General features: G+C 43.9%; 2 protein-coding genes across 4 annotated transcripts in view; one reads left to right on the top strand and one right to left on the bottom strand.

Annotated features, from left to right (window-relative positions):
- The first annotated feature begins 1,318 nt into the window (after nucleotides 1–1,318).
- scpep1 (serine carboxypeptidase 1) lies at nucleotides 1,319–7,973 on the top strand. Its single transcript, XM_069177345.1, has 13 exons — nucleotides 1,319–1,428; nucleotides 1,614–1,756; nucleotides 2,397–2,486; nucleotides 2,562–2,717; nucleotides 3,591–3,665; nucleotides 3,918–3,990; nucleotides 4,065–4,102; nucleotides 4,185–4,313; nucleotides 4,524–4,608; nucleotides 4,728–4,841; nucleotides 4,935–5,072; nucleotides 5,157–5,320; nucleotides 7,746–7,973. Exons 1-13 carry the CDS (start codon nucleotides 1,368–1,370, stop codon nucleotides 7,806–7,808), a joined length of 1,329 nt encoding a protein of 442 aa, XP_069033446.1. The 5' UTR covers nucleotides 1,319–1,367; the 3' UTR covers nucleotides 7,809–7,973.
- Nucleotides 7,974–8,227: 254 nt separating this feature from the next.
- The window catches only part of engase (endo-beta-N-acetylglucosaminidase), a 12,748-nt gene continuing 7,841 nt past the window's right edge, over nucleotides 8,228–13,134 (bottom strand). For 2 of the 3 annotated variants that reach the window (XM_069177286.1, XM_069177287.1), the window contains 5 exons: nucleotides 12,503–12,690; nucleotides 12,257–12,399; nucleotides 11,378–11,477; nucleotides 11,184–11,295; nucleotides 8,228–9,866 (listed from right to left, as the gene is read on the bottom strand). In XM_069177286.1, coding sequence (XP_069033387.1) covers nucleotides 9,465–9,866; nucleotides 11,184–11,295; nucleotides 11,378–11,477; nucleotides 12,257–12,399; nucleotides 12,503–12,690 — 945 coding nt within the window. In that variant the 3' untranslated portion in view covers nucleotides 8,228–9,464. The remainder of the gene's footprint in view (nucleotides 9,867–11,183; nucleotides 11,296–11,377; nucleotides 11,478–12,256; nucleotides 12,400–12,502; nucleotides 12,691–13,134) is intronic. The other variant, XR_011179713.1, reaches the window with a different exon arrangement.

Genomic DNA, 13,134 nt, shown 5'->3' with positions numbered 1-13,134 from the left:
TTCCCATCTTTTGTGGTAGCACCTTCAGACTGTGAGGAAGGGCATTTCGTTCAGCTGTGTATTTGTATGTGGATGAACGACAATAAACAAACTTAAACTTGAGTTTGGTGGTACTGATAAAAGCTTTCTGGGAAAGAGACCTTATTAACATTTGAATACTGATGGAGTTTTAGAAAGGCAATTCATATTTTAACTATTATTACCTATAATAATGAACAAATAGCAGTAAAAAAAACCACAAAAAAAACAGTTTTTTCCCTCATGCTAAAAGACAGTTGGGTGACCAGTGAGCCACTGTTTAATAATTCATTACCATTATTAGAGTCATTGGTTACAACTTACCATGCTGATAGTTTCACAATGATGCACACTCTGTACAATCCTTTTCATCTTTCCCTCATTATCAACATATTCCTTCTCTTCTCATTTAGATCCCAGTCCTTTAAAAAAATAAAATAATTCTAAAATATTTAATTTCTTTCTTAATTCATTCGTATGAATCATTTTGTTGTTTTGGGCTTTTATTCTGAATGACCAATTTTCAACGGAAGTCTGGGAAACACGTGAGTGTATCTTGTCGGTGTCCTCTGATGCAGCACTGCCCTCTGCTGGCAGGGAGTGGAAATATATAAACGTGAACAACTTTACAGCAGACTGAAAGCTCTTCTGGTAGCAGACACTATTTATGGTCACAAGTTTACACATTAATAACTAAATAAACTGTCACGGGTGCCTGAAATACGGTAAACCGGAAGGGACTGATCCTGACAGGAAGTTGTCAGAGAGAAAGAAACAGTCGAGCTTTTGAGATTTCAGTTTAATTTTATGTGTGAATGTATTTAATTATCACAACTACTGTGTGGCCCAGAGAACAGGACCAGGGGTTTACTGGGATATTTATGGAGCCAGATCGGGTCAAAGGTTTTGTTAATTCTAAAAAAATAAGTAAATGAAAAACTAAAATTTGAAACGGAAAGTTCAAGATTTGATCTTTGAACAATGTATTTAAACTAAAAGAATTTGTGAGAAATTTTTTTCAACTTGAATATAATTTTTATTTAATTCTGAAATTATTTTGAATAAAAAAAATATTTTCAATTTCCATTTTCTTATGAAGTTTAAGATCAAATCGGGAACTTTCAGTTTCAGCCTCCGAACCTCCGTTTAATGTCCCGTCTGTCCTCTGCTGGTTTAATTCACACATTAACTCAGATTTTTTTTTTTTTTTTTTTTAATTTTCCATTAAACAATTCAAACTTAAAAAAAAAAAAAAAAAAAAAAAAAAAGCTGATAAGTCAGCTGACCGGTGGTGGTCATGTGATGTCTTGTTGCAGTCAGTGTGAACTGTGAACGGAGCCGCTTCAACAATGGACCGGACCACAGCAGCCCGCGGTCTCCTGCTTTTAGTCTGCGCTGCCGTGAGCTCAGGTTTGATTCATGGGTTTATTTCCTGTTTGTGTGACGCTGTTTGTCGGTGTTTCTACGACCTCGTGCTTCGGTTCGGCTGTAAAACGAAAGTGCGGCGGTGAGGCTGGTCGTCGGGACCAGCTGCTGGTGTGATGAAGCAGTGAGTGACTCTGAGGTGAATCATGTGACTGGATGTGTGTGTGCAGGACTGCCCGCCGGCGGCCCGCAGGGCTCAGAGGCTTGGAGCTACGTGGAGGTTCGGGACGGGGCCCACATGTTCTGGTGGCTCTACTACGCAGACTGCCCGTCCTCTCGGTACACGGAGCTGCCGCTGGTCATGTGGCTGCAGGTAAGAGCCAACCAGGTGACCTCAGTGAGCAAAGAGCCTCGTCAGTGGTTTCTGCAGGTTTTATAGTTAATTTACCATAAAAATATCCTGAATCGTCTCCTGTTTCTGAGCGTGTTTTAAGTTCACACCAGCTAAAGGGGCGCGAGTTTGATCCAGGTGGGTTTTTACCTGCCAGAGGAACAACAGAGATGTTTGAACTGCATTGTGGGAAATGCAGTATTACTCTCGAGTCTCTGCTGCCTCAGTTTCAGTTCTTGTTTCTGCCTGTCATCGATGTAACAGACATGTGGAGAGATTGTGGAGACATGACACATATATATCACACACAATGTTAACGACTTATGAGTTTATTAGGACATATGAATGCATTTGACACGAATCCAGCTGCAAGAAGAAGAAGGAGAACTCCCTGAAAAATCACTAAAATTCACTAAATTTAGAGGTTTTATTTATTTATTACTCTGGACAGAAAGAAGGATGCGAGGCTGAATGAGTCACAGCTGTGTTGCTTCTATTATTACCTGCAGAGGAGGAACTAACCCTCCAGCTGCAGGAATAGTTTGTTCATCTGTGAAATTATTATTATTTTTATTTTTTTAAACATGATGAAGGGAAGTTAACATGAACGTGATGTCTTCAGGGAGGACCCGGAGGATCTGGAAGCGGCTTCGGCAACTTTGAGGAGATCGGACCGCTGAACAAGGACCTGATGCCCCGAAAGACGAGCTGGGTAAAAACTCTGGAGGTCATTGGCATGAACACTGGTTAGTGCTCAGGTTGACTGTGTGTGTGTGGTCTCCTCCAGGTCCAGGCAGCCAGCGTGTTATTTGTCGACAACCCCGTGGGCACCGGCTTCAGCTACAGCGACCGGCCGGACGGCTTCGCCACCGACGTGGCCACCGTGGCCTCCGACATGCTGGTGCTGCTCAGACACTTCTTCACAGAGAGGCCCGAGTTCCAGGTACGAACGATGAGGTCACGCCGGCCCACGATGGACCCGGTTTAAGTGGAGCCTGGTCCGACAGCAGCGACACCGGGATGATCGACATCTGGTGCACAAACACACGTCGGACACGAGCGGTCCACAAAGCGAGACGAATACGGGCAGAAATACGTGTCAGTAGAAACTGAATCTGAATCATTTGTATTTGAATTTCAATTGCAAAACTTGAAATAGAAATTTCAGTTTGAAACTGAATGTTAATGTTGAACTCGATCGCCGGATGTGAGACACGAACTGAATCTGAATGTCATGAACTGAGTTTGAAATGTGAGAACTGAATTTTCAGTGACTTTTAAATGCGGTTTGAAAGCAAATTAATTCAAATTCAGAATTAAAACTTCAGTTTCAAGTTTATTGAAATTCAGTTTCAAACAAAAATTTAAATTTCAAGTTGAGCAATTGAAATTTTTAAAGCAATTCAATTCAGTTTTGCAATTCAAATATAAATGATTCAGATTCAAGTATAAATTATTCAGATTCAAGTATAAATGATTCAGATTCAAATATAAATGATTCAGATTCAAATATAAATTATTTGGATTCAAGTATAAATGATTCAGATTCAGTTTTCACTGACACGTATTTCTGCCTGTAGATGAAACCCGGCAGAACGTTGCTGATCTCTAATGTTTTCTACTCTGTAACATCTTTGCGTTGGTTTTCTTAAAGTCTCTCCGGCTCTGCGTGAAACAGTGACGCAGCTTTAAAACGATCTATAGAGCAGCTGGATAAGAAATGAGACAAACCAGCAGTGACGTCACATCCTCAGAGTTTCTTCAGGAAGATTAAATCACCTTGAATGTGATGATCTGATTGTTTTATTCCACGCAGAGCATCCCCTTCTACATCTTCTCTGAGTCCTACGGAGGGAAGATGGCCGCTGCCATCTCCCTGGACCTGACCAAGGTGAGTTCACAGATTTGAGACGCCGACAGCAGGATCAGAGCCGGTTGTTTGTTCGTCCGCTGGAAACGTTTCAGTCAACAGAAGCTGTTCAATGAATGTAAAGTTCCCGTAAATCTCCGTTATTATGATTTATTGCTGCAGAAAAGCTCACCAGTGATGTCATGAAACTTTTCTAATAAACAGGAACGTTTCCATCTAGCGCCCCCTGCAGGACACAGCCGTGTTTAATGAGGGTCTCCTGTCTGTCCACAGGCCGTTGCCACGGGGACGGTGAAGTGTAACTTTGCTGGAGTGGCACTCGGAGACTCCTGGATTTCCCCCCTGGGTCAGTGTCGGCGTCTCTGCTGCTCCTCGGTAGACGTGTTCACATCCAAAGTTTGACTTCTTCTTTCTCCACAGACTCCGTGATGACGTGGGCGCCGTACCTCTACACCACCGTAAGTCCCACACACGTCTGTTGTTGTTGTTGTTGTTGTGGTGAAGCTGTGTGTTGACTTCCTGCTGCCTTGCTGTGTGCAGTCGCTGCTGGACGATTACGGCCTGGAGGACGTTGGCCGAGCGGCGGAGGCGGTGAAGCAGGCGGTGGAGCAGCAGCAGTTCCTGAAAGCCACGGAGCTGTGGTCGGTGGTGGAGACGGTGGTGGAGCAGGTCGGTGCTGGTCGGGTCGGATGTTCAGGGTGTTTATCAGTTGATACAAAGGATGCCGTCATTTTTTAAACAGGATTTATTACAGTTTTTATCTCTTGAATCTGCAACTCTACATGTTAATTACATACGTGTTGGATTCCGTGTGTTTACAGTTTACATGCCGGTAGTTTTTCATGTTTTGTTGAGGTTTATTTGTGTTTTTCCTCTCAGAACACCAATGGAGTGAATTTCTACAACATCCTGACGCAGCAGCCGGACGAGCGCCGCGCCTCCTCTGCAGGAGGAGACTTCATCTGTAGGCGCTGAATGAGTGTCTGTATGTGGAGGTCACGCTCACCTCCCAAGGAACTGACGCTCATCCTCTCCTCCTCCTCTCCTCCTCTCCTCCTCTCATCCTCTCCTCCTCTCCTCCAGCTCTGCAGACACAGCGCCACATCAGGCCCCTCCACGGCCAATCGCTGAGCGAGCTGATGAACGGACCAATCAGGAAGAAGCTGGGCATCATCCCCCAGAACGTCACCTGGGGAGGTCGAGTGTCTGCGTCTCTTCCCTTTTTTATGTCTCCGTCCTTAACGCCCCGCCCCTCCATCTTTAACCCGTCCCCTCGTCCGCTGTCCTCAGGTCAGGCAGAGGAGGTATTCAGCAACATGGCCGGAGACTTCATGAAGCCGGTGGTGGACATCGTGGACCAGCTGCTGACCGCCGGAGTCAACGTCACCGTCTACAACGGACAGCTGGACCTCATCGTGGACACCATGGGTAACGTACACGTCACGCACTCGGCCCGTCTGCTCATTACAATCCTCTGTGACTCATCGTTCCTCCTCTTCCTCCTCCTCCCAGGTCAGGAGCAGTGGGTGAAGCAGCTGAAGTGGGAGGGGCTTCCCAGCTTTAACAAGCTGAGGTGGACCTCCCTGGAAGACCCCGCCTCCCCTGGTGTCACCGGCGCTTTCTGCAAGACCTACAAGAACTTCGGCTTCTATTGGATCCTCCGAGCCGGTCACATGGTGAGGTTAAGCCCTAAATTATGGCAAATTTTCACATCTGTAAATGACTTCAACAAGTGACAAAACACTGGAAGACATTTTGCCAGAGATGTTAATAATAAATCTTATATCTGTGTTGTTTTTTTTATATACTTTTTACTAAATGTCAACTCGTGCAGTAGTTTTGTCTCAAACCAAGAAGCTGAGTAAGGACTCCTGGTTGGTCAGTGTGGCAGCTTTACATTATGGACATGATCATTTTCATAGAAATGTAAAAACAACATCACGAAAATAGTTCATTTATATCGCTAGAAAAATGTCTTAACTTCCTGTTTCACTTGGTGATGCCTTTTTACAGCCAGAAATAAAGTCTTGGTCAAATTCCCTAGAAATGAAACTTTGAGTGATTTTGTGCTGAATTGGACATGTGACGTCCTCCTCTGTCTGTCAGCTGACTCGGCTCCTCTTATCTTCTTCACCAGGCATCACAGTAACAAGCACTCATCATGTCTCAAACAGTCTTTTAAAACAATTTAAAGTTAAAATGGAGCAACATTAACGAACGTAGTTGTTTCATATTTTGTAAATTGTGGGGGTGGAAATGGGCGTGGCCTGTTGTGATGTCACCAACGTGTAGATAAACACTGTTGAATCTTGGATGTGTGACTGTCACAGAGAACACGTTGTATTCTACATTTACAGTGGGTACGGAAAGTATTCAGACCCCTTTAAATTTTTCACTCTTTGTTTCATTGCAGCCATTTGCTAAAATCAAAAAAGTTCATTTTATTTCTCATTAATGTACACTCAGCACCCCATCTTGACAGAAAAAAACAAATGTAGAAATTTGTGCAAATTTATTAAAAAAGAAAAACTGAAATATCACATGGTCATAAGTATTCAGACCCTTTGCTCAGTATTGAGTAGAAGCACCCTTTTGAGCTAGTACAGCCATAAGTCTTCTTGGGAATGATGCAACAAGCTTTTCACACCTGGATTTGGGGATCCTCTGCCATTCTTCCTTGCAGATCCTCTCCAGTTCTGTCAGGTTGGATGGTGAACGTTGGTGGACAGCCATTTTCAGGTCTCTCCAGAGATGCTCAATTGGGTTTAGGTCAGGGCTCTGGCTGGGCCAGTCAAGAATGGTCACAGAGTTGTTCCGAAGCCACTCCTTTGTTATTTTAGCTGTGTGCTTAGGGTCATTGTCTTGTTGGAAGGTGAACCTTCGGCCCAGTCTGAGGTCCAGAGCACTCTGGAAGAGGTTTTCTTCCAGGATATCTCTGTACTTGGCCGCATTCATCTTTCCTTCAATTGCAACCGGTCGTCCTGTCCCTGCAGCTGAAAAACACCCCCATAGCATGATGCTGCCACCACCATGTTTCACTGTTGGGATTGTATTGGGCAGGTGATGAGCAGTGCCTGGTTTTCTCCACACGTACCGCTTAGAATTAACACCAAAAAGTTCAATCTTGGTCTCATCAGACCAGAGAATCTTATTTCTCATAGTCTGGGAGTCCTTCATGTGATTTTTGGCAAACTCTATGCGGGCTTTCATATGTCTTGCACTGAGGAGAGGCTTCCGTCGGGCCACTCTGCCATAAAGCCCCGACTGGTGGAGGGCTGCAGTGATAGTTGACTTTGTGGAACTTTCTCCCATCTCCCTACTGCATCTCTGGAGCTCAGCCACAGTGATCTTTGGGTTCTTCTTTACCTCTCTCACCAAGGCTCTTCTCCCACGATTGCTCAGTTTGGCTGGACGGCCAGGTCTAGGAAGAGTTCTGGTCGTCCCAAACTTCTTCCATTTAAGGATTATGGAGGCCACTGTGCTCTTAGGAACCTTGAGTGCTGCAGAAATTATTTTGTAACCTTGGCCAGATCTGTGCCTTGCCACAATTCTGTCTCTGAGCTCCTTGGACAGTTCCTTCGACCTCATGATTCTCATTTGCTCTGACATGCACTGTGAGCTGTAAGGTCTTATATAGACAGGTGTGTGCCTTTCCTAATCAAGTCCAATCAGTTTAATTAAACACAGCTGGACTCCAATGAAGGAGTAGAACCATCTCAAGGAGGATCAGAAGAAATGGACAGCATGTGAGTTAAATATGAGTGTCACAGCAAAGGGTCTGAATACTTATGACCATGTGATATTTCAGTTTTGCTTTTTTAATAAATTTGCACAAATTTCTACATTTCTGTTTTTTTCTGTCAAGATGGGGTGCTGAGTGTACATTAATGAGAAATAAAATGAACTTTTTTGATTTTAGCAAATGGCTGCAATGAAACAAAGAGTGAAAAATTTAAAGGGGTCTGAATACTTTCTGTACCCACTGTATATCTTTAATGTGGAGGACAGGTGTGTTTATTCTGATATCACTTTGTAATGTAACATAATAACGAAGCAGGACTTCAGAATAAAAGTGTGATCCTCCCGTTTCCATGGTTACAGATTCCTTCGGACCAGGGAGCCATGGCACTGCAGATGCTGAAGATGATCACGCAGCAGGCCTGAGCCCGACCGCTCCGACACCAGCCGGACCTCCTCTGACAATCACACTGATCACATGATCTTTTTTATATCTCACTTCCTGCTCAACCAAATTCAGAATTTCTTTGATGATAACAAGTTGTGTTGATTTTTAACCATGAAACCAATAAAGTTGTGTTTTATATAAAAGCTGTCAGGCTGTTTCTGTTTCTGTCAGCTGCTGGAAACCTGGAAAGTTTAACATCAACTTTTTATCTCTTCTCCTAAAAATACGTGTTATTACATTGATAATCCCGTCAGTTTTCCTCTTCAGGTCTAAATATCAGATTTCCAAAACTTTGGTTTATGACCAAAAATTTTAAAGTCTAATGATACTGCCATCATCCTCGTCGTCATGGTAACCAGTCACACATTGTGTATAAAAACATGCTGAATCAGACAGATTTGTGCAGTGAAATTAAAAAAAGGAGTTTATTTTTTTACAAAGATATTCAAACGTATTCCTCGACTCTGTCACGCTGACCAAAACAAAATCTCTTCACACAACTGATCCAAATTAATTAAATTTAAAAAAACGCACCTGTGATCACTTCCTCTCCGGTCGTTAGGTGTGAAGCGAAACAAACTGCAGATGAAAATGTGATTTAAATTTGTCATAACTCCCAAGAATCAAACTATAAGGAATAATAAAAAAAAAAAAAAGCAAGTGGAAATTAAAAACATGAGCTTTGAGTCAGACTTCAGTCAAATGAAATGATGTCATAGTATGAATGAGAGAATATGAATCTGTGCTGCTGATCTTCTTCCTCGTCACCTTTGATCAGTACGTTATTCAGGCAGCTCACCGGAGATTCGGTGTAATTATTATTACACTAATTTAATTCCACAATGATCGTTGGTATTAAATACTAATGGATGTTTCATAATTCTGTTCTGATGTTTCATAAGGCCTTTATAATGCATATTGCTTTCACCTATAATTTAACTCTATTTTATTAATGTTTTGTTTTGTGTTTAATTTCATGCATTTTATTTATTTTCTATATTTTTAAATGTTCCTTTATGTGAAACACTGCATGTCATTTTTTTGCTGTGAAGCGCTTTGAGTTACTTTTCTTGTATGAAGGGTGCTCTACAAATAACATTTATTTCGATTATTATATGTTTAATAACAGGGTGTTAGTATTTCTAATAATATCTTCTCATGCTGAGCAGACGTCACTGAAGTTTTTGCATAGATTTCAGGTATAAAAGTGCTGCAGTGAACACAAGTGAGCTGTCACACACTCTCTCACACACACACACACACACACACACACACACACACACACACACACAGGAGGGTTGCACTGATCTTTAAATATTTTTTCCTCTGTCCTGTTAAATGAACATTTATAAACGAGGATCGGCAGCTGAGCACTTGAAGAAGCTGATAAATTGGGATGTATTTCGTTATATTGGTTAAAGTAGATTAAAAAAAGCAGAATAATCACTTTGGTTCTGTTGTTTGGTGAATAGCTTCACTTCCTCCTCTCCAGACCTTCAGTGACTTTCAGACGTACAGCGGACGGCCACAGTGTCCACACATTTGTCTTAGGGCGTCTCCGTCTGTCCTCCACAAGGTCGGCGGTGAAGACCAGCTGGAGGCCGACGGAGCTGTGTTCTCCCGGAGGAGTGGAATCACTGCGGGACGTCCTCCGTGTAGCTCAGGCTTCTCCTCCCCCAGTGGCTCTCTGGGACCGGGAGGCCCGTCCGGACCACCGGCTCCACCACCAGCTCCAGCAGGCAGGGTGGCTCCGGCACCTCCAACTCCGTCACCCTGAACAGGTTGGAATAGGCCCGGTCCACCAGCTGCAGCTGACCCGGGGGGACTCGGGGGTCCGGGCCCCTCAGCCGTCGCCAGTACACCCTGAAGTGTCGCACCAGTCGGAGCGGGTAGTCCCAGCGCAGAGTGGCATTCAGGTGCAGGCAGGGAGAGGAGGAGTCCGGAGAGATCCCAGCACCACGCAGCCACACCACATCATACACACACAGACCCTGAAGCAGCGGCGGAGGCTCCTGCAGACCGGCTACGTCCTGCAGCTGAGACAGACAGACGGGACGGAGAGACGGGAGGACTCAGGCGCAACACTGGAAAAGAAACATGATGAACCTGCGACTGAACATTTACAGCTGGCAGACAGAACACGAATCCTGAGTGAAGATGAAGTACCGACTCAACACGTCTCTTTATGAGCTGTCAGTCACTCTAACGGTCGCAGGGCTGCAGTGAATCATGGGAGTTCCCACCCCAACGGGGTTGTGGAAGATGTTTACATCTTCCACAACCCCGTTACACGCTGTGGAAAATGTTAAATAAAAACAGAATGTGATGATTTGACGTTGATGTGAACTCATATTTAATTGAAAACAGATATTTAAACTCATATTTAATTGAAAACAGACCAAAGACAGAGAAATTTTATTGTTTTATGAAAAATATCTGCTCATTCTGAATTCGATGCCAGAAACACTGCCGCCTTCTCTGGGCCCGAGAAAGACAGAGAAATTTTATTGTTTTATGAAAAATATCTGCTCATTCTGAATTCGATGCCAGAAACACTGCCGCCTTCTCTGGGCCCGAGCTCATTGAAGATGACTGAGGTGAAGTGGAAAACTGTCAGATGGATCTAAATTAGGAAATTATTTCTGGAAATCATGGACGCTGCATCCTCCAGGTTAAAGAGGAGAGGGACCATCCAGCTTGTTATCAGCTCAGTTCTAAAGCCAGCATCTGTGATGGTACAGAGATGCATTAGTGCACATGGCATGGGTAGCTTGAATATCTGGAAGGAAGCATTAATGCTTAAATATTCAGGTTTTGGAGCAACATATGCTGCCACCAGACAACGTCTCTTTCAGGGAAGGTCTTGATTATTTCAGCATAAACTGGCCTCCTGCAGTCTAGACCTGTCAATCATTGAAAACTTTTGGTGCATCATGACATGAAAAATACTTCAAAGGAGACCCTGAACTGTTGAGCAGCTGAAATCCTATTTCAGGCAACAATGGGACAACATTTTACTTTCAAAACTCCAGAAACTGGTCGTCTCAGTTCCCCAATGTTTACAGTGTTGTAAAGAAGAGGTGATGCAACACAGTGGTGAACATGATCCTGGAACAACTCTTTCGAGACGTGCTGCTGACATCAAATTTAAAATGATCAGATATTTTTCATAAAACAATAAAATTTCAGTTTCAACATTTGATATGTTGTCTTTGGTCTTATTGCAGAATAATATGGGTTTGCAAGATTTAAAAATCATCAGTCTGTTTTTATTTACATTTTACACGCAGCGTCCCAACTTTTGTTTGGAAACAGGGTCGTACGAGTCTAAAACACGTTGAACTCATCCTCACCATGATTTCTCCCAGCCGACAGTTGAACTGTGTGTCCTGAGACGCTCCGTCCCGCTGGATGTTCACACACACCTCTCTGAGGATGCAGCCGCGGAGCTCCAGCAGTGAACATCTGCACACAACGCACAGACCAGGAAGTTAACCTCCACAAAGACGTTTACATCGAGGTGCTGAGCTGTGAGCGTCTCGGTTACCTGACGGTCCAACCTGCCGGGTTCCAGCTGGGACACCGCTGAGAGAAGAGGTTCACTAACTCGTGTCCGTCGTCCAGCTGCTCCGGAGACACACTGCTGACTGTACACACAGAAACAGGCCCAGTGATGCGCCGCAATATCTGAAGTACAAACTGTCTAACTAATATCACAGAGTCTTTATAGTCTCATATTAACGTGGTCAGCTTGAAACCTTCAGACGTGCTGTTACCTGCAGACAGACAACTTCTCTCATATAGAAGATAATATATAATATCATGATCAATATGTGTCACGTGAAACTGTTTGAGTAGTTCTTGGATGTGACGTGGCGATCTCAAGACACACCTGAAAAACAAACCTTTAAGAATCAAAGACAAGTTTCATCGTCTCCGAACTATACTAGAAATAAATATTGTTTGTGGATACATTTTAATAAGAATATGTCTGAATTAGAGACTGTGTAAGGATGACTGGACACGAACTGACTGAGTGGCTGAAATCAGAACTCGTCAGGGTTTAATCACCTGACTTCCCCTGACTCCCCCTGACTTCACCTGGGTCAACCGTCCTGAAGCTCAAACGTTCAACATTCACTGACACAGAAATCAAATTATAACTCTTCCTTCTTTAGGGTTAGGGTTATTATTTTATATTCCACCAATTTATTATTTAACTTCTATAAATTGATGGACTTGAATGGTGAAAAAAGAAGCAGCAGGTGTGATGTGCCACAAACACTAGATCCACAACTTTTACCCATAATGCAACCCACTACAGTTTTGTCACACATGCTGTCAAAAACATGAGCTCACGTGTTTTCTTTGGGAGTGAGAGGTTCTAATCTTCACTCAGACGTCGTGATGGAAAAGTTAAACTCACGCTGGACTTCCTGGACGCCGACGTGAGTGCAGTGCGTGCTGTCTGTAATCTCCAGCTTCAGGAACACCGAGATGTCTGCTGAGGCCTTATAGATGAAGGTCACCAAGGTCTTGGAGGCCAGGGGCACGTGGAGGGAGAAGAGCCTGACAGACACAGAGCAGGTAACAGAGAGCCCACAGGAGTACCCAGCAGGACTGAACACACACACGTGAAGGTTTGGTATAACAATGATAAAGTAACACACACTTGGCGCTGACTGGAGCAGTGCGAGTTGCAGGGATGAGTCCGTCCAGCAGCAGCGAGCAGCCGCCGTTCCAGGCGTCCTCGGGGCAGCCGGCGCTCCTCAGCCAGCCCCCCCCCTCCAGAGACACATGGTAGTACAGCGGCTGGATCTCCTGGGCCGTCAGGTTGAACCAGGCGCTCGTTGTCTCCTGCTGCACGCGCACGCACGCACGCACACACACACACACACACACACACACACACACACACACACACACACACACACACACACACACTTCACTGAACATGCTGGTTTTGATTATGAATCCCTTTACATACATGTAAACAAATCAAAAATTAAAAAGGTAAAACAAAAGGAATTAAGCATCAGCAGAGTCCTGCTCAGGATCAGATACCACCCAGTTCACTTTCAGTCATGACAGTAAATACATTTGAACACCTGAATACTCTTGTCCCTTGTGTTCAGAGATTTCTCCAGATTCTCTGAATCTTTTAATGATATTATGAACCGCAGATGATGAAATCCACTAATTCTTTGTACTTTTACGTTGAGGAACATTATTCTTAGATTGTTCCACTACTTTTCCAGTCTTTCACAGAGTGGTGAACCTCTCCCCATCTTCACTGCTGAGAGA

Source organism: Embiotoca jacksoni, unplaced genomic scaffold (assembly GCF_022577435.1).
Source record: "Embiotoca jacksoni isolate LCO1_2020_lvr unplaced genomic scaffold, fEmbJac1.0.p SCAF_71, whole genome shotgun sequence".
NCBI lineage: Eukaryota > Metazoa > Chordata > Actinopteri > Embiotocidae > Embiotoca > Embiotoca jacksoni.
This window is presented reverse-complemented; position numbering and strand designations above follow the sequence as displayed.

Coding starts and splice junctions, on each gene's coding strand:
- scpep1 (XM_069177345.1), top strand. CDS start 1,368: ATGGACCGGACCACAGCAGCCCGCGGTCTCCTGCTTTTAGTCTGCGCT. Junction 1,429..1,613: donor CTGCGCTGCCGTGAGCTCAG/GTTTGATTCATG, acceptor GTGTGTGTGCAG/GACTGCCCGCCGGCGGCCCG. Junction 4,842..4,934: donor CCAGAACGTCACCTGGGGAG/GTCGAGTGTCTG, acceptor CGCTGTCCTCAG/GTCAGGCAGAGGAGGTATTC.